This window comes from Scyliorhinus torazame, chromosome 26 (assembly GCF_047496885.1).
Source record: "Scyliorhinus torazame isolate Kashiwa2021f chromosome 26, sScyTor2.1, whole genome shotgun sequence".
NCBI classification, from domain to species: Eukaryota; Metazoa; Chordata; class Chondrichthyes; order Carcharhiniformes; family Scyliorhinidae; genus Scyliorhinus; species Scyliorhinus torazame.
The window spans coordinates 29,513,294-29,531,409 of NC_092732.1; the positions used below are offsets into that span (position 1 = coordinate 29,513,294).

Below are 18,116 nucleotides of genomic sequence, written 5' to 3' on the forward strand. Positions count from 1 at the left end.
TTCTACGCCCTCCTCCAGGTCATTTATAAAAATGACAAACAGCAGTGGCCCCAAAACAGATCCTTGTGGTACACCACTAGTAACTGGACTCCAGTCTGAACATTTCCCATCAACCACCACCCTTTGTCTTCTTCCAGCTAGCCAATTTCTGATCCAAACTGCTAAATCACCCTGAATCCCATGCCTCTGTATTTTCTGCAATAGCCTACCGGAGGGAACCTTATCAAACGCTTTACTGAAATCCATATACACCACATCAACTGCTTTACCCTCGTCCACCTGTTTGGTCACCTTCTCAAAGAACTCAATAAGGTTTGTGAGGCACGACCTACCCTTCACAAAACCATGTTGACTATCGATAATCAAATAATTCTTTTCCAGATGATTATACATCCTATCTCTTAGAATCCTTTCCAAGACTTTGCCCACAACAGAAGTAAGGCTCACTGGTCTATAGTTACCAGGGTTGTCTCTACTCCCCTTCTTGAACAAGGGGACAATATTTGCTATCCTCCAGTCTTCTGGCACTATTCCTGTAGACAATGATGACATAAAGATCAAAGCCAAAGGCTCAGCAATCTCCTCCCTAGCTTCCCAGAGAATCCTAGGGTAAATCCCATCCGGCCCAGGGGACTTAGGGCATTTACATCAAAGCAAATCCATAACCAAAGTGTGGTTTTCAAAGCGTAGGCGTTATTTGGTTGGCAGACCTGGTCTGGCTGATCTTAAGAAGGATGGAACAGGAGCCGCGGTGACTGGCTTCAGTGACTCAACATGTTGGCCAAGGATTCCTGTTTACTGTCTGGTGATTCACGGGCCTAAATAACATAGAGGAAGAGAAGTATACCAGAGAGTGAGAGAGAGACTAGTTGGCGAGTGAGCTACCACTTCCATTCCACATGGGATCTATTTTCAAACCGCTAACTTTTTTTTAAAAAGAGCCGTCACCAACACAAAGCAAATTGTTCTGTTTAATTCATACAGTAGAGTACAGTGCAGAGAATCACTCTGTGATGCACAGGAGTAAAAGTCTGCAGAATAAATTGTCGTCGCTCAACGCATTCTCACATCGCTGAAGCTTGAGGTCGGCGACTAACTGATCCTGTTGGGGAAATGAAGATACAGGAAAATCAAACATTTAGTGTTTCAGTCAGGGAAGACAGGTAGGAGCAGCACGGTGGCATAGTGGTTAGCACTGCTGCCTCACGGCGCCAAGGTCCCAGGTTCGATCCCGGCCCTGGGTCTGGGTGGAGTTTGCACATTCTCCCCGTGTTTGCGTGGGTTTCGCCTCCACAACCCGAAGGTGCGCAGGGTCGGTGGATTGGCCGCGCTAAATTGCCCCTTAATTGGAAAAAAAATGAATTGATATTCTAAATTTATAAATAGAAAGGGAGGACAGATACTTATTTTCCACCGTCTTGCAGTGGAACACCAGTGTGCAATTCCTATTGTGTCTTAAGAATCTTTTAACATAGAATTTACAGTGCAGAAGGAGACCATTCAGCCCATCGAGTCTGCACCGGCTCTTGGAAAGAGCAGCCTACCTAAGGTCAACACTTCCACCCTATCCACGTAACCCAGTAACTCCACCCAACACTAAGGGCAATTTTGGACACTAAGGACAATTTATCACGGCCAATCCACCTAACCCGCACATCTTGGGCTGTGGGAGGAAACCGGAGCACCCGGAGGAAACCACACACTCACGGGGAGAATGTCCAGACTCCGCACAATCAGTGACCCAAGCCGGGAATCGAACCCGGGACCCTGGAGCTGTGAAGCAATTGTGCTAACCACTATGCTACCGTGCTGCCCATCCCCTGCACCCAGACTTTGTGACGCATTCTTAACGTTGCGACAGCCATTGTGTCCCACTTATGTTCACCGTGTTTGCTCTCGCTGAAGCTAACCTACTAGCCCCTTTCTGGAGTAAGCCTGGAACAGCGGGCGTTGGCAGGTTACCAGACAGTAGGAGGGCATCGCTGCCACTGCCACCGGTCCCACATGCCTGTCTCCTCACCCGTGCAGGGTGCTCTTTTGGAGGGGCGGTGCAGATTCGATGGGCTGGAGGGATTCTGTGGGTGTCAACCTCGAACCTACGCTTCAGTATCGGGTGGGAATAGAACATGGAGCAGGTCCATATAAAATGGCATTTTAAAAAGATTCTTGGGCAATACTTCAGCCTGTCTTTTGCGCATGCTTGAGGTTCAGCCAACGGGAAGTTTTTGCAGTTACCACAGAGGTTGAGCCAGCAATATGAGTCACACTGATGAAGAGTCCAGAGCAGGAAATTAGTTCAAAATGCTGGAATGAGCATTAAGAAGGGAAATCAGGTGGAACGTTCTAGTTAAAGGTTAATGGAACGGTATAATGAGTCCCCAGAGAGGGGGCAAAAGCTGCCAGAATTCTTGCTCCTGACTGTAATCCTGCTGAATGTTTTTAAAATAAATGTAAAGTACCCGAACACCTTCCTCTCTCGGACGTGTCGCATGAGGTGGATTGCACTAGAAACTCTGTGACTTAAGGGGGTGAGCTGCTGGTAGTGGTGAGGGTCCACTATTGGTACACACAGGCTTGTAGGCACTCAAATTACTCCTGCTATATTCTGGCCACATTCCCAGCCTATAGGAGCCATCGCTGTCAGAATTTCCATATCCTGCCCCCACCCCAACACACACACACACACACACACTCTCTCTGCTGTTCCACCGTAACCATTTGCACACTCTGGACCCATCTTGCGTTCCTGCACTTGTATAATATCTTCAGGAGTCCCGGAAGGTTAAATAGCTACGGTTTATTTCGGCAAAGGCCCCACCGACGCAGACAGCACACCCTTGTGGGATAGAAACCGGAGCACCCGGAGGAAGCCCACGCAGACACGGGGAGAACATGGAAACTCCACACGGACGGTCACCCGAGGCTGGATCCCTGGCGCTGTGCTAACCCACTGTATGATCCAACACATCAACTGTTCAACCTGCTCCAAATCCCGGTCACACCACCCATGGAATTACTGGACACTGTTCCGGTCGCCGTATTGGCATCACACTGTCACACAGGATATCAAGGCAGTGGAGAAGGGGGGAAAGATTTGCAACAATGATACTGGAACTAAGAGGTTCCTGCAATCAGGCTGGGCAAAGACGACCTCTAGAGGGCCGGACGATTCTGAAAGAGCTTCGATTGAGTAGACCTATAGAGGAAATCACTAATAAATCCAGTGCGGAACACAGAGGTCTTTTTGGAGCAATGGGCAGCATCCCTGCCTCTGAGCCAGAAGGTCGAGTCCAACTTTAGGACTTGATGGACAAGGCTGGTGCCTTCATAACGCAGCCAGGCGGTAATTACTTCTGACAGCAAATAGCACATAGAATCCCATCCACAGGGAATGGTCAAAGTGAATTGGAGGCAGAAGCTGGATAAACACATGAGGGAGAAAGGAATAGAAGGATACGTTGATAGGGGGGAGGGGAGAGGCTTGTGTGGAGCAGCAGCAGAGCAGAGGGGCCGACTGGCCTGTTTGTGTGCTGTACGTTCTGCATTATACACGTGAGGCAGAAGGTGCGATGGACAGAATAAACAGACAGACACAAAGCTTTGTCAATCTACTAGGAAGTTTCCAAAGCAACCACCATACCCCTGCCCATTCCTGGGCACTGCCCTCAGGCACGGCCTGGGCATTCCCCTGCCCATTCCTGGGCACTGCCCTCAGGCACGGCCTGGGCATTCCCCTGCCCATTCCTGGGCACTGCCCTCAGGCAGGGCCTGGGCATTCCCCTGCCCATTCCTGGGCACTGCCCTCAGGCACGGCCTGGGCATTCCCCTGCCCATTCCTGGGCACTGCCCTCAGGCACGGCCTGGGCGTTCCCTGGCCCATTCCTGGGCACTGCCCTCAGGCAAGGCCTGGGCATTCCCCTGACACTACTGTCAGGCACGGCCTGGGCGTTCCCTGGCCCATTCCTGGGTACTACCCTCCGACACGGCCTGGGCATTCCCCTGCCCATTCCTGGGCACTGCCCTCAGGCACGGCCTGGGCATTCCCCTGCCCATTCCTGGGAATACCCAGGCCGTGCCTGAGGGTAGTGTCAGGGGAATGCCCAGGCCGTGCCTGAGGGCAGTGCCCAGGAATGGGCAGGGGAATGCCCAGGCCATGCCTGAGGGCAGTGCCCAGGAATGGGCAGGGGTATGGTGGTTGCTTTGGAAACTTCCTAGTAGATTGACAAAGCTTTGTGTCTGTCTGTTTATTCTGTCCATCGCACCTTCTGCCTCACGTGTATAATGCAGAACGTACAGCACACAAACAGGCCAGTCGGCCCCTCTGCTCTGCTGCTGCTCCACACAAGCCTCCCCCCCCCCCCCCCCTATCAACGTATCCTTCTATTCCTTTCTCCCTCATGTGTTTATCCAGCTTCTGCCTCCAATTCACTTTGACCATTCCCTGTGGATGGGATTCTATGTGCTATTTGCTGTCAGAAGTAATTACCGCCTGTTTGGCTGCGTTATGAAGGCACCAGCCTTGTCCATCAAGTCCTAAAGTGGGACTCGACCTTCTGGCTCAGAGGCAGGGATGCTGCCCATTGCTCCAAAAAGACCTCTGTGTTCCCCACTGGATTTATTAGTGATTTCCTCTATAGGTCTACTCAATCGAAGCTCTTTCAGAATCGTCCGGCCCTCTAGAGGTCGTCTTTGCCCAGCCTGATTGCAGGAACCTCTTAGTTCCAGTATCATTGTCGCAAATCTTTCCCCCCCTTCTCCACTGCCTTGATATCCTGTGTGACAGTGTGATGCCAATACGGCGACCGGAACAGTGTCCAGTAATTCCATGGGTGGTGTGACCGGGGTTTGGAGCAGGTTGAACAGTTGATGTGTTGGATCATACAGTGGGTTAGCACAGCGCCAGGGATCCAGCCTCGGGTGACCGTCCGTGTGGAGTTTCCATGTTCTCCCCGTGTCAGAAAATGAAAAAAATGAAAATCGCTTGTCACAAGTAGGCTTCAATGAAGTTACTGTGAAAAGCCCCTAGTTGCCACATTCCGGCGCCTGTTCGGGGAGGCTGTTACAGGAATCGAACCGTGCGGCTGGCCTGCCTCGGTCTGCTTTAAAAGCCAGCGATTTAGCCCTGTGCTAAACAGTGTCTGCATGGGTTTCCTCCGGGTGCTCCGGTTTCCTCCCACAAGTCCAAAGATGTGCAGGTTAGGTGGATTGGCCGTGCTAAATTGCCCCTTAGTGTCCAAAGAAATGAAAATGAAATGAAAATCACTTGTCACAAGTAGGCTTCAATCAAGTTACTGTGAAAAGCCCCTAGTTGCCACATTCCGGCGCCTGTTCGGGGAGGCTGTTACGGGAATTGAACTGTGCTGCTGGCCTGCCTTGGTCTGCTGGCTTTGAAAGCAGACCAAGGCAGGCCAGCAGCATGGTTCAATTCATGTGCGGCTTAGGTGGATTGGCCGTGCTAAATTGTCCCTTAGTGTCCAAAGATGTGCAGGTTAGGTGGATTGGCCATGCTAAATTGTCCCTTAGTGTCCAAAGATGTGCAGGTTGGGTGGATTGGCCGTGCTAAATTGTCCCTTAGTGTCCAAAGATGTGCAGGTTAGGTGGATTGGCCATGCTAAATTGTCCCTTAGTGTCCAAAGATGTGCAGGTTGGGTGGATTGGCCGTGCTAAATTGCCCCTTAGTGTCCAAAGATGTGCAGGTTAGGTGGATTGGCCGTGCTAAATTGTCCCTTAGTGTCCAAAGATGTGCAGGTTGGGTGGATTGGCCGCGCTAAATTGTCCCTTAGTGTCCAAAGATGTGCAGGTTGGGTGGATTGGCCGTGCTAAATTGCCCCTTAGTGTCCAAAGATGTGCAGGTTGGGTGGATTGGTCGTGCTAAATTGTCCCTTAGTGTCCAAAGATGTGCAGGTTGGGTGGATTGGCCATGCTGAATTGTCCCTTAGTGTCCAAAGATGTGCAGGTTGGGTGGATTGGCCATGCTGAATTGTCCCTTAGTGTCCAAAGATGTGCAGGTTGGGTGGATTGGTCGTGCTAAATTGTCCCTTAGTGTCCAAAGATGTGCAGGTTGGGTGGATTGGCCATGCTGAATTGTCCCTTAGTGTCCAAAGATGTGCAGGTTGGGTGGATTGGCCGTGCTAAATTGTCCCTTAGTGTCCAAAGATGTGCAGGTTAGGTGGATTGGCCGTGCTAAATTGTCCCTTAGTGTCCAAAGATGTACAGGTTAGGTGGATTGGCCGTGCTAAATTGTCCCTTAGTGTACAAAGATGTGCAGGTTAGGTGGATTGGCCGTGCTAAATTGTCCCTTAGTGTCCAAAGATGTGCGGGTTAGGTGGATTGGCCGTGCTAAATTTCCCCTTAGTGTCCCAGATGTGCAGGTTAGGTGGGGTTACGGGGAGTCGGGTAAGGTGCTCTTTCAGAGGGTTGGTGCAGACTCGAAGGGCCGAATGGCCTCCTTCTGTACTGTAGGGATTCCATGGATCTATGTGCCGGCTGCACACAACATTTGCTGGATTAAAAACTGGCCAGCGGCAATTCCCAAAGTCTAACAGAAGGGGGCAAACCTCTGGAAACGCCCCCAATATTTCTCTGACGGTCCTTTCAACCAACATCTCACTCTCGCCAATGAAAGGAGGGTTTTCTCCCAGGAATGCTTCACGCAAAAAGAAATTTAAACATTAGAAACAAAACCGTTTTGACACATGATAAAACGTAACCGATAGAGAATGTTTTGGACGTGCTTCTCTTGCAGCATCAAGATCACGAAGCTCCCCAAGCTCTGGCAGAAACTTCCAAATGATCTCTTTTCGTATCCAAATGATTGACCGCAGGGCTGACCATCAGAGGGCCCTTGCCTCTATTAAGGCAACATAATACACACACACACACACAGCAATGTGGTCGACTCTTTGCTGCCCCTTCGAAAGTATTCTTGGCGGTTTTGTGAACTGTGATGAGGGCAGCGTTAAAGATCTCGAGCAGACTTCGACAAGGTGCTGGAATGGGCGGATGAAATTGAATGCAGAGAAGTGTGATGGGGCTAATTTTGGTCAGAGGAGGGGCTGGAAGGGTAGAATTCTCAAGGGTACAATTGCGGGAGCAGGGGTACCTGGGCAAATTGCTGAAGGTGGCAGGACAGGTTGGGAGAGTGATTGAACCTGGGTCCTCAGTGCCGTAGGCAGTGTCAACAGCCATCCTAAAGAAAAATGCGCTCAAACCCACCAAGAAACAGAAAAGACAGCAGGAGTGGTGAGCGCCAGGAGAGAAGGACACAGACGGTGGACACGAGGAGTTAAGTCAAACGGGGCACCGCGGACCGGGAGCGATGGCCGGGGCGACCACCACCGACAGGTGGCGCTCCGGGCACAGGAGCATCGAAAGCTGAAGGACTCCCATCAAAGAGGACCTCATGAAGGGCGGCACCTGGCACGGTGGTTAGCACTGCTGCTTCACAGCGCCGAGGACCCGGGTTCAATCCCTGCCCCGGGTCACTGTCCGTGTGGAGTTTGCATTGTCCCCATGTCTGTGTGGTTCTCACCCCCACAACCCAAAGATATGCAGGGTAGGTGGATTGGCCGCGCTAAATTGCCCCTGAATTGGAAAAAAAAAAATATTGGGTAGTCTAAATTTTAAAACAAAACTGGAGATGGAAGTGGCAAGGTTAGTGGCGGCGCAGGGAGCGCTCAAAGGGGTGGTCGAGGGCCAGGGGAACAGATCCTGCCACCAGAATCGGAGGATTGTCGGGTTGCCTAAGTATGGAGGGCAGGAACCCAACAGACCATGTAACGTGGACGCTGGGGAAACTGGGCGAGGGAGGAAGCTTCCCCAACTCCCCAGAAGTGGACAGAGCCCTCAGATCGCTCAGTCAAAGGCCCAAATCAGGGGAACCACCAACAGCGATCATCGCAAAGCTTCACAGACACCAGGATGAGGAGAGGATCCTAAACTGGGCGAGGGGCATGAAGTCCTGAAAATGGAAGGCCACACGATCCGTATATACCAGGACATTGGTGCCGACCTGGCCAAACGCTGGGCCGAGTTCAACGGAGCCAAGGCGGCCCTGTACAAGGACAAAATACGGATTGGGATGCTTTACCGGGCAAAGCTGTGGGTTACCTATAACAACAGGGAGTTCGACCAGAACACGCCGGGTGAGACGGAGGAATTCATCAGGAAAAACAGGCTGGGAAGACAGCACAGAGCCAACGTTCCTGGCAGATCTCTATGTACATGTCCACTGGAATGACCACCCGTGCACTCCAGGGGATGGGGTGGAGTGACAGGAACGCACCAAGGAAACCCCCCCAGGAGGGGAGCCACCGGGCGAGCGAGTATGCGAGCACACGGAGGTAAGAGAGGGAGGGCCGTGGCTCAGCTCCCGAGGGGGAAGGAGCGCTTGGCAGAAGGTGTGGGGGGGGGTAAAATAGCAGGGCGGGCAGAAGGAGGGTAGAGAGCAAGAGGGGGAGGGCAAGGGCAGGGAAACCCACAGGGGCATGGGGAAGTTGGTGGATGAGGGTCGGGAGACTCGAGGGTGGTTGGGGGGGGAGAGTAGAACACTGGCTACAACAGGTCACACGTGGGGACAACGAGAACAAAGGCGGCGGCGGCCATCTCGGATGGCATGGAGTACAGGGGCCAGATCCACATGTGAGTATGGCTGACCCCACAGGAGAGTGGGGGCAAGGGGAGGGGACGGAGGGGCAGAAACCCCAAACCAGGATAGTCACCTGGAACTTCAGGGGACTGGGGACAGGGGCTGGTTTAGCACAGTGGGCTAAATAGCTGGCTTGTAATGCAGAACAAGGCCAGCAGCACGGTTCAATTCCGGCCTCCCCGAACAGGCGCCGGAATGTGGCGACTAGGGGCTTTTCACTGTAACTTCATTGAAGCCTACTTGTGACAATAAGTGATGATTAGAATTATTATTAATGGCCCAGTGAAGAGATCCAGACTCTTTGCCCTTCTGAAAAGCCGGAATGCCGACATAATCTTCCTCCAAGAGGCACACCTGAGGGAGATGGACCAGCTGAGGGTAAGAAAGGGGGTGGCTTGGACGGGCGTAAGAGGTGTGTCACGGGACGAGGGCTGGTGGGGTGGCGATACTGCTCAATAAGAGGACAAACTTTTACAGCAATGAAGATGGTGACAGAATTTGATTGGCGGTGCCCTGAAAGGGGCACCAGTGGTACTTGTGAATGTTTATGCCCCCAACTGGGATGACGCAGACTTTATAAAAAAGACCATGGCAGAAAATACACGACCTACACTCCCACCGACTCATCACGGGGGGTGGTGACTTTCACTGTGTACAGGACCCGCGGACGGACAAATCCACCCCCAAATCAACGAAGCAGTCGGCCATAGGAGGCAGCTAAACACCTTTATGGAACAGAAGAGGGAGCTGGACCCACGGAGGTTCATACACCCGAGAGAGAAGTTCTTCTTCTCCCAAGTCCGCAAAGTGTACTCCCACTAGGGGGTGGCAGCCGTGTGTACCGTCTACAAGATGCACTGCAGAAACTCACCAAGGTTCCTTAGGCAGCACCGTCCAAACCCAAGACTGCCACCGTGTAGAAAGTCAAGAGCTTCAGTTACCTGGGAACCCCAACACCTGGAGGTTCCCCTCCAAGTAACTCACCACCCTGACTTGGAAATGTATCGGCCGTTCCTTCGCTGTCGCTGGGTCACAATCCTGGAACTCCCTAACGGCACTGTGGGTGTATGTACACCTCAAGGACTGCAGCGGTTCAAGAAAGCAACTCACCACCACCTTCTGGGCAACTAGGGCTGGGTAATAAACACCGGCCTAACCAGCGATGCCCACACCCCGTAAATAAATGTTTACAAAATCAGTGAAGGACATTGCAATGCCAGCGACACCCGCTTGAATTAAAATTCAAGGATGATATAGGAACCTAGTTCTCGTACAAGGCTGAACTCAACCTTCAAATGCTGCACAGTGGCGTTTCAATCAGGGAAGACAGATAGGAGCAGCACGGTGGTGTAGTGGTTAGCACGGCCGCCTCACACCGCCGAGGTCCCGGGTTCGATCCCGGCTCTGGGTCACTGTCCGCGTGGAGTTTGCACGTTCTCCCCGTGTCTGTGTGGGTTTCGCCCCCACAACCCCAAAGATGTTGTGGCAGCACGGGTTGGGGTAGCACAGTGGTTAGCACAATTGTTTCACAGCTCCAGGGTTCCAGGTTCGATTCCCGGCTTGGGTCACTGTCTGTGCGGAGTCTGCACGTTCTCTCCGTGTCTGCGTGGGTTTCCTCCGGGTGCTCCGGTTTCCTCCCACAGTCCAAAGATGTGCAGGTTAGGTGGATTGGCCGTGCTAAATTGCCCTTAGTGTCCAAAATTGCCCTTAGTTTTGGGTGGGGTTACTGGGTTATGGGGATAGGGTGGAGGTGTGGGGTTGGGTAGGGTGCTCTTTCCAAGAGCTGGTGCAGACTCGATGGGCCGAATGGCCTCCTTCTGCACTGTAAATTCTATGATGATGTGCAGGTTGGTGGATTGGCCATGCTAAATTGCCCCTTAATTGGAAAAAATTAATTGGGTACTCTGCATTTGAAGGATTTTTAAAAAATGTAATGTGCCATCATCGAGGGGGTTCACCCTCGTGGCGCTTACCTCATTGGCTATGTCTCCTCATTTGTATTTATACTTAAGAAGGTTTTAATTCTGCGGTAAAGGGTCTGGGCTCCGCTTTTCAGCTTCTTCCAGTAGTGCTTGGAGTCCACAATCTCTTGGTAGGCGATGTCGTTCAATACGCAGTCATACGGGTTGGACTCTAAGCAGGTCACATTGTTCAAGTGGCACTGCTTGTCCTCCTGGCTGCACTCGCACACCTTGTAGTTGCATGGCTCCCTCTGGAAGTGGCTGGGCTGGTAGTCCATGTAGTGCAGGACAATGCCGGTCTCCTTGTCCAGGATGCCCCGGATTCGCGACATGCTGCTGTTGAGGCAGTTACAGTACCAGGCGCTCCACCGTGCCCACGTGTAGGAGGAGCTGTCCAGCGAGATGACAACGCTCATGGGGCCGTGCGGCACGGTTAGCGACTCCGCTGAGAAGTCGTCGGCACCCTCGTCAAAGTCCCCCGCGGTGGCTGTGTCCTCGGTCGCGGTAACAGGAGCGGAGATCTCCGCCACGCCCAGCATGAGCCCCTGCTCGACAATGGCTGGGGGTCTCTTGGGCGCCACCATTTCCGAATCGTGTTCGGTCATTATTTCCAAGCCATTCTTCAGGATAATCGGGGGTCTGTTGCCTTTAAAACTGGCAATTTTGATTTCAGTCCCGTTGCTGAGCACGATGGAAGTGGCCGTTTCAGTCTTGGCTCCGTTAGAACTAGCCACAATGATCTCGTCCCCTTCATTGAGGACAATAGTGGCAATTGTTGCATTCTCAGAGTCCCTGGAATCAGTAATTATGATTTCAGTCTGGCGGTCGATGTTGCCGGAAGAGCCGTTGCTATTCCCCGTGCTGCCCGAGTCAGCAACTATGATTTCGTCGCCGGCTCCAAGGACAATGGGCACCGAGCTCTCACTCTCACCGCCACGTGAGTTGATGACGACGATTTCAGCTCCGCCGTCCACAGAGACAGGGGCCGCCATCTCCCCAGGGAGGCTGGATTTGCTGACGGCGAGTTGAGTGGAACCCATCAGGGCAATGTGCGGGAAGCTCTGCATTTTGGCGTCGGTGCTGGAGGCAGACATTGCAGTGCTGGGGCGGGCAGTGGGATGACTGCTGGACGGGCGACTAGACTGAGGAGTGGGGTGGCTGGTCGAAGGGCGACTAGACTGTGGAGTGGGTTGGCTGGTGTATGGGACGGCAGTCTGGGGAGTGGGGTGTCTGGTGAACGGGACGGATGTCCAGGCTGTGGGGTGTCTGGTGTACGGGACGGCAGTCTGGGGAGTGGGGTGGCTGGTGAACGGGACGGATGTCCAGGCTGTGGGGTGTCTGGTGTACGGGACGGCAGTCAGGGGAGTGGGGTGTCTGGTGAACGGGACGGATGTCCAGGCAGTGGGATGTCTGGTGTACGGGACGTCAGTCAGGGGAGTGGGGTGTCTGGCGAACGGGACGGATGTCCAGGCAGTGGGGTGTCTGGTGAATGGAACGGCAATCAGGGGAGTATGATGTCTGGTCAATGGGACGGCACTCTGGGCGGTGGTGTGGGCGGTGGGCTGCTTGGTGGTTAGGTCGACAGTCTGGGGAGTGGGACGGCTGGCGGACAGGGCAGCTGTCCAGGTAGTGGACTGGGTAGCGGGCTGGCTGGTGGACGGGACGGCACTCTGGACAGTGGGTTGGGTGTTGGGCTGGCTGGTGGTCAGGATGGGAATCTGGGGAGTGGGATGGGTGATGGAATGGCTGGTAGTACGAATGGTAGGCTGGGAAATGGCCCGGGTGGTGGGTTGTGCCGTGGACTGATTGGTGGACTGCGGCGTGTGGGAGACGGTGGGTTGGGGGGTGGACTGGGAGGTAGGATGGGCGGCGGACTGGGTGGCATCGGGCTGGGCAGTGGACCGGGTGGCATTGGACTGGGCGGTGGGCTCTGTAGTGGCAGGCTGGGTGGCCACAGACTGGACGGTGGACTGGGTGTCGTTGGAGTGGACGGTAGCGGATCGCATGACTGGCTGGGCGGTAGATGCGGTGGCGGGCATGGCGGCAGACCTGGTGACGGGTTGGGCGGTGGAATAGGTGGCAGAGCGGGTCGTAGACTTGGTGCTCGGCTGGCTGGTCGATTGGGTCCTCGGTTGGGCGGTCAATTGGGTGCTCGGCTGGGTGGTCAGTTGGGTGCTCGGCTGGGCGGTCAATTGGGTGCTCGGCTGGGCGGTCAATTGGATGCTCGGCTGGGTGGTCAGTTGGGTGCTCGGCTGGGCGGTCAGTTGGGTGCTCGGCTGGGCGGTCAATTGAGTGCTCGGCTGGGCGGACAATTGGGTGCTCGGCTGGGCGGTCAATTGGATGCTCGGCTGGGCGGTCAATTGGATGCTCGGCTGGGCGGCAGTCGATTGGGTGGTCGGCTGAGCGGCCATCTTGGCGGTGGTTGACCGGGCGGCCGGCTTGACGGTGGTCAACCGAGTGGTCACCTTGTCGGTGATCGACCGAGCGGCCGGCTTGACGGTGGTCAACCGAGCAGCCAACTTGGCGGTGGTCGACCGAGCGGTCGGCTTGGCGGTGGCCGACTGAGCGGCCAGCTCGGCGGTGGTCGACTGGGCGTCCGGCTGCGTAGCGGTGGTCGACTGGGCGGCCGGCTGCGTAGCGGTGGTCGACTGGGCGGCCGGCTTGGCGGTGGTCGACTGGGCGGCCGGCTTGGCGGTGGTCGACTGTGCGTCCGGCTGCGTGGCGGTGGTCGACTGGGCGGCCGGCTTGGCGGTGGTCAGCTGGGCGGCCGGCTTGGCGGTGGTCGACTGTGCGTCCGGCTGCGTGGCGGTGGTCGACTGGGCGGCCGGCTTGGCGGTGGTCGACTGTGCGGCCGGCTTGGCGGTGGTCGACTGTGCGGCCGGCTTGGCGGTGGTCGACTGGGCGGCCGGCTGCGTAGCGGTGGTCGACTGGGCGGCCGGCTTGGCGGTGGTCGACTGGGCGGCCGGCTGGGCGGTGGTCGGCTGGGCGGCCGGCTTGGCGGTGGTCGGCTGGGCGGCCGGCTGCGTGGCGGACTGGGCAGCTGGAAGGGCGCTCGGCCTGACGGCAGACAGGGCGATGGTGCAGCGGGCACATGGGGCGGTGAGGGGGGCGAGGGCGCCGGACCCGTTCAGCGGGGAGACGTCCGCCGGACCCTCATCGACCGCGACCACCGTCAGCGTCAGGATGGGCTCCGCGGCCACGGCTGGCGCCCTCCCCGGCGCGGCCAAGTGGGCAAGCAGAAAGGCGAGTGTGGCAAACTGCATGGCCACCGCTGTTCTCCCTGGGAAGCGAGAGCCAGCACTCTGGGCTTCCACCATCCATTATGGCCGCCATTAGCTGCGGCTGGGGTTTGAAGGGCGGGGGGTGGGGTGGGGGGGGGGAGAAAAACCGTTGGAAAGCGTGCGCGTTCAAAAAAACCCGCGGGCGCATGCGCGTATCCATGGAAATCTCCCTTTGTGACGTCGGGCGCGGGCGCTCCGACCAATCAGCGGCCTTCGCGCCAAAATAGGGTGGGCGGGGCTTAGCCGCGCGGCGCCGGCTGTCCTCCCGGTTCATTCTCTTAGCGAGGCCGGAGGAGAAGGTTAAACCTCCAAATAACCACCCGGACTCAGCGCCTCTCAACGTTTTTGTGTTATTGCAATTGTCCACGACGTGTGAATATCGACCTGGGCGTTAATTCCTGCACCCCCCCCCCCCCCCCCCCCGCCGATTTGTGGTATTTACGGCACTTGGGAGCATGAATCTCACCATTTACCCTCAGTTTCCCTTCAGTAAACCCACAGTAACCTGCCCCGGGCTGGTGAATGACCCAGGGTGCAGGCTGTGCAGGTGGTGATGCCCGGGTTCCACGTGCTGGTGACGCTGATTGGCACCTCCCCGGAGCCTGGGCGAAGACACGGTTGCAAGGTGACCCAGGCCCATTATGAATGCTGGTTATCGCCCGGGGTCAGATTCTCTCTCGTCGCGTGTTGGAAGGCTGGCCACGGAGAGAATGGATTTCGCCGACGGCGCAGGTGGTCCTGGTCCGCCCGCCCGCCCACGACAGCGGAGCCCGCGACCGGCGCGGAGGAGGAGAATGCCCACCCTCCTCGGAGTGGGGGGGGGGGGGGGGGGGGAGGCGACAGGGTGGTTAGCACTGCTGCTTCATGGCTCCAGGGACCCGGGTCCAATACCGGCCTCGGGTGACTGCGTGCATTGAGTTGGCACTACCTCTGCGTGGGTTTCCTCCCACTGTCCAAAGATGTGTAGGTTAGGTGGATTGGCTGTGCTATATTGTCCCTTCATGTCCAAAGATACACAAGTTAGGAGGATTGGCCGTGCTAAATTGCCCCTTAGTATCCAAAGATGAGCAGGTTAGGAGGATTGGCCGTGCTAAATTGCCCCTTAGTGTCCAAAGATGTGCAGGTTAGGTGGATTGGCCGTGTTAAACTGCCCCTTAGTGTCCAAAGATGTGTAGGTTAGGTGGATTGCTAAATTGTCCCTTAGTGTCCAAAGATGAGCAGGTTAGGCGGATTGGCCGTGCTATATTGTCCCTTCATGTCCAAAGATATACAAGTTAGGTGGATTGGCCGTGCTAAATTGCCCTTAGTATCCAAAAAGGTTCGGAGGGGTTATTGGGTTACAGGGATAGGGTGGAAATGAGGGCTTAAGTGGGTCGGTGCAAACTCGATGAGCCGAATGGCCTCCTTCTGCACTGTATGCTCTATGTTCTATCCACCCTATCGTGGATAATGCTCCTCATAATGTTCTCCATCTCAATCAGGTCCCCCCTCAGCCGTCTTGGCTCCAAGTAAAACAACCCCAGTCTAACCAGCCTCTCTTCACAGGTGAAACGCTCCGGAGCCCAGGCAGCATCCTGGTGAATCTCCTCTGCACCCTCTCCAGTGCAATCACATCCTTCCTGTCGAGGGGAACGGCACATAGTACTCCAGCTGCGGCTTAACCAGCATTTTATAAAGCTCCATCATAACCTCCCCGCTCTTATATTCTGTACTTTGGCTAATGAAGGCAAGTATCCCATAGGCCTTCATCCGCTGGGGCATCAAGTATAAAAATTGGCAAGTCATGTTGCTGCTGTATAGAATCTTAGTTCGGCCACACTTGGAATATAGTGTCCAATTCTCATCACCACTTTACCAGAAGGATGTTGAGGCTTTGGAGGGGGTACAGAAGATGCTGCCAGGTATGGAGGGCATTAGCTAGGAGAAGAGGTTGGATAAACTCGGTTTGTTCTCACTGGAACGACGGAGGTGGAGGGGCGACCTGATAGAGGTCGACAAAATTATGAGGGGCATAGACAGAGTGGATAGAGGCTTTTCCCCAGGGTGGAAGAGTCAATTACTAGGGGGCATAGGTTTAAGGTCCGTGGGGCAAAGTTTAGAGGAGATGTCCGAGGGAAGGTTTTTAACACGAGGGTAGTGGGTGCCTGGAACTCGCTGCCGGAGGAGGTGGTGGAAGCAGATACGATTGTGACGTTTAAGGGGCATCTTGACAAAGACATGAATAGGATGTAACCATTGTTTGTTAATGTTCTCTGTTGATTATTCTTTTGTTTACTATGTATGGATTGTGTACGTTCCCTCGGCCGCAGAAAAATACTTTTCACTGTACTTCGGTACATGTGACAATAAATCAAATCGAATCAGATAGAGGGATACGCATCTCAGAAGTGTAGAAGAGTTCAGGTTAGACGGGCAGCATGGTCGGAGCAGGGCCTGTTCCTGTTCTTCGTTATCTACCTGTCCACAGGGACCTATGGACATGCATCACAAGGTCCCTCTGGTCCCCTGTAATTGCTGGCGTCCTACCGTCCATTGTATATGCCCTTGTTCGCACTCCCGAAATGCATCACCTCACACTTTTCAGGGTTAACTTGCATTCGCCGCTGTCCTGCCCCTCTGACCAGCCCGTCTATATCCCCCTGTAATCTAAGGCTTTCCTCCTCGCTGGTTACCACGCCGCATTGCTGTGGGGGCTGGTGTCACACGTGGGCCGGACCATCGGATCTCTACCCGCCCCCACCCCCCCCCCCCAAACGATATTAGTGAACCAGATGGTTAGGTGGATTGGCCAACGGTAAATTGCTCCTCAGTGTCGAAAGGTTAGGTGGGGTTACGGGTATAGGGCGGGGGGTGGCCTGTGTTGGGGTGCTCTTTCGGAGGGGACGATGGGCCGAATGGCCTCCTTCTGCACTGTAAGGATTCTATCTGATTCTACAAAGAACAAAGAAATGTACAGCACAGAAACAGGCCCTTCGGCCCTCCAAGCCCATGCCGACCATGCTGCCCGACTAAACTACAATCTTCTACACTTCCTGGGTCCGTATCCCTCTATTCCCATCCTATTCATGTATTTGTCAAGATGCCCCTTAAATGTCACTATCGTCCCTGCTTCCACCACCTCCTCCGGCAGCGAGTTCCAGGCACCCACTACCCTCTGCGTAAAAGTTTAGAGTACATCTACTCTAAACATTGCCACTCTCACCAGAAACCTATGCCCCCTAGTAATTGACCCCTCTACCCCGGGGAAAAGCCTGGGGTTACATGGGTCTTTAAACAAAAGTCGACAATGGTTTCATAGCCATCATTAGCCTTTAAGTCCAGATTTTCACTGAATTCACATTTTGCCATCTGTTGTGATGTGAATAGAACATAGAACATAGAACAGACAGTGCAGAAGGAGGCCATTCGGCCCATCGAGTCTGCACCGACCCACTTCAGCCCTCACTTCCACCCTAACCCAATAACTCCTCCTAACATTTTTGGTCACTAAGGGCAATTTATCACGGCCAATGCACCTAACCTGCACGTCTTTGGACTGAGGGAAGAAACACACGGGGCAGCACTGTAGCCTTGTGGATAGCACAATTGCTTCACAGCTCCAGGGTCCCAGGTTCAATTCCGGCTTGGGTCACTGTCTGTGCGGAGTCTGCACATCCCCCCCCTGTGTGTGCGTGGGTTTCCTCCGGGTGCTCCGGTTTCCTCCCACAGTCCAAAGATGTGCAGGTTTAGGTGGATTGGCCATGGTAAATTGCCATTGGTGTCCAAAATTGCCCTTAGTGTTGGGTGGGGTTACTGGGTTATGGGGATAGGGTGGAGGTGTTGACCTTGGGTAGGGTGCTCTTTCCAAGAGCCGGTGCAGACTCGATGGGCTGAATGGCCTCCTTCTGCACCGATAATCTATGATGAAACTGGAGCACCCGGAGGAAACCCACGCAGACACAGGGAGAACGTGCAGCCTCCGCACAGACAGTGACCCAGCGGGGAATCGAACCTGGGGCCCTGGCGCTGTGAAGCCCACAGTGCTAGCCACTTGTGCTGCCCCTTGTGTTTTGGACCCTTGTCCCCAAAGCATTACCCTGCGTTTCCCGATTACTACCCCAGTGATAATACCACTACGCCGCTGCCGCCTGTTCCGACTGGTCGGAGGGCCGATAACCAGAATGAAGATAATTGACACGGGAGGCAGAGATAGCAGGCATTTCCTTTCCGCAGTGGCGCAGATACGAT

General features: G+C 54.7%; 1 protein-coding gene across 1 annotated transcript; it reads right to left on the reverse strand.

Annotated features, from left to right (window-relative positions):
* Positions 1–955: 955 nt before the first annotated feature.
* On the reverse strand, positions 956–13,940 carry LOC140402932 (uncharacterized). Its single transcript, XM_072490575.1, has 2 exons — positions 10,621–13,940; positions 956–1,102 (listed from the first exon to the last, which is right to left on the reverse strand). Exon 1 carries the CDS (start codon positions 13,923–13,925, stop codon positions 10,629–10,631), a length of 3,297 nt encoding a protein of 1,098 aa, XP_072346676.1. The 5' UTR covers positions 13,926–13,940; the 3' UTR covers positions 956–1,102; positions 10,621–10,628.
* Positions 13,941–18,116: the final 4,176 nt, after the last annotated feature.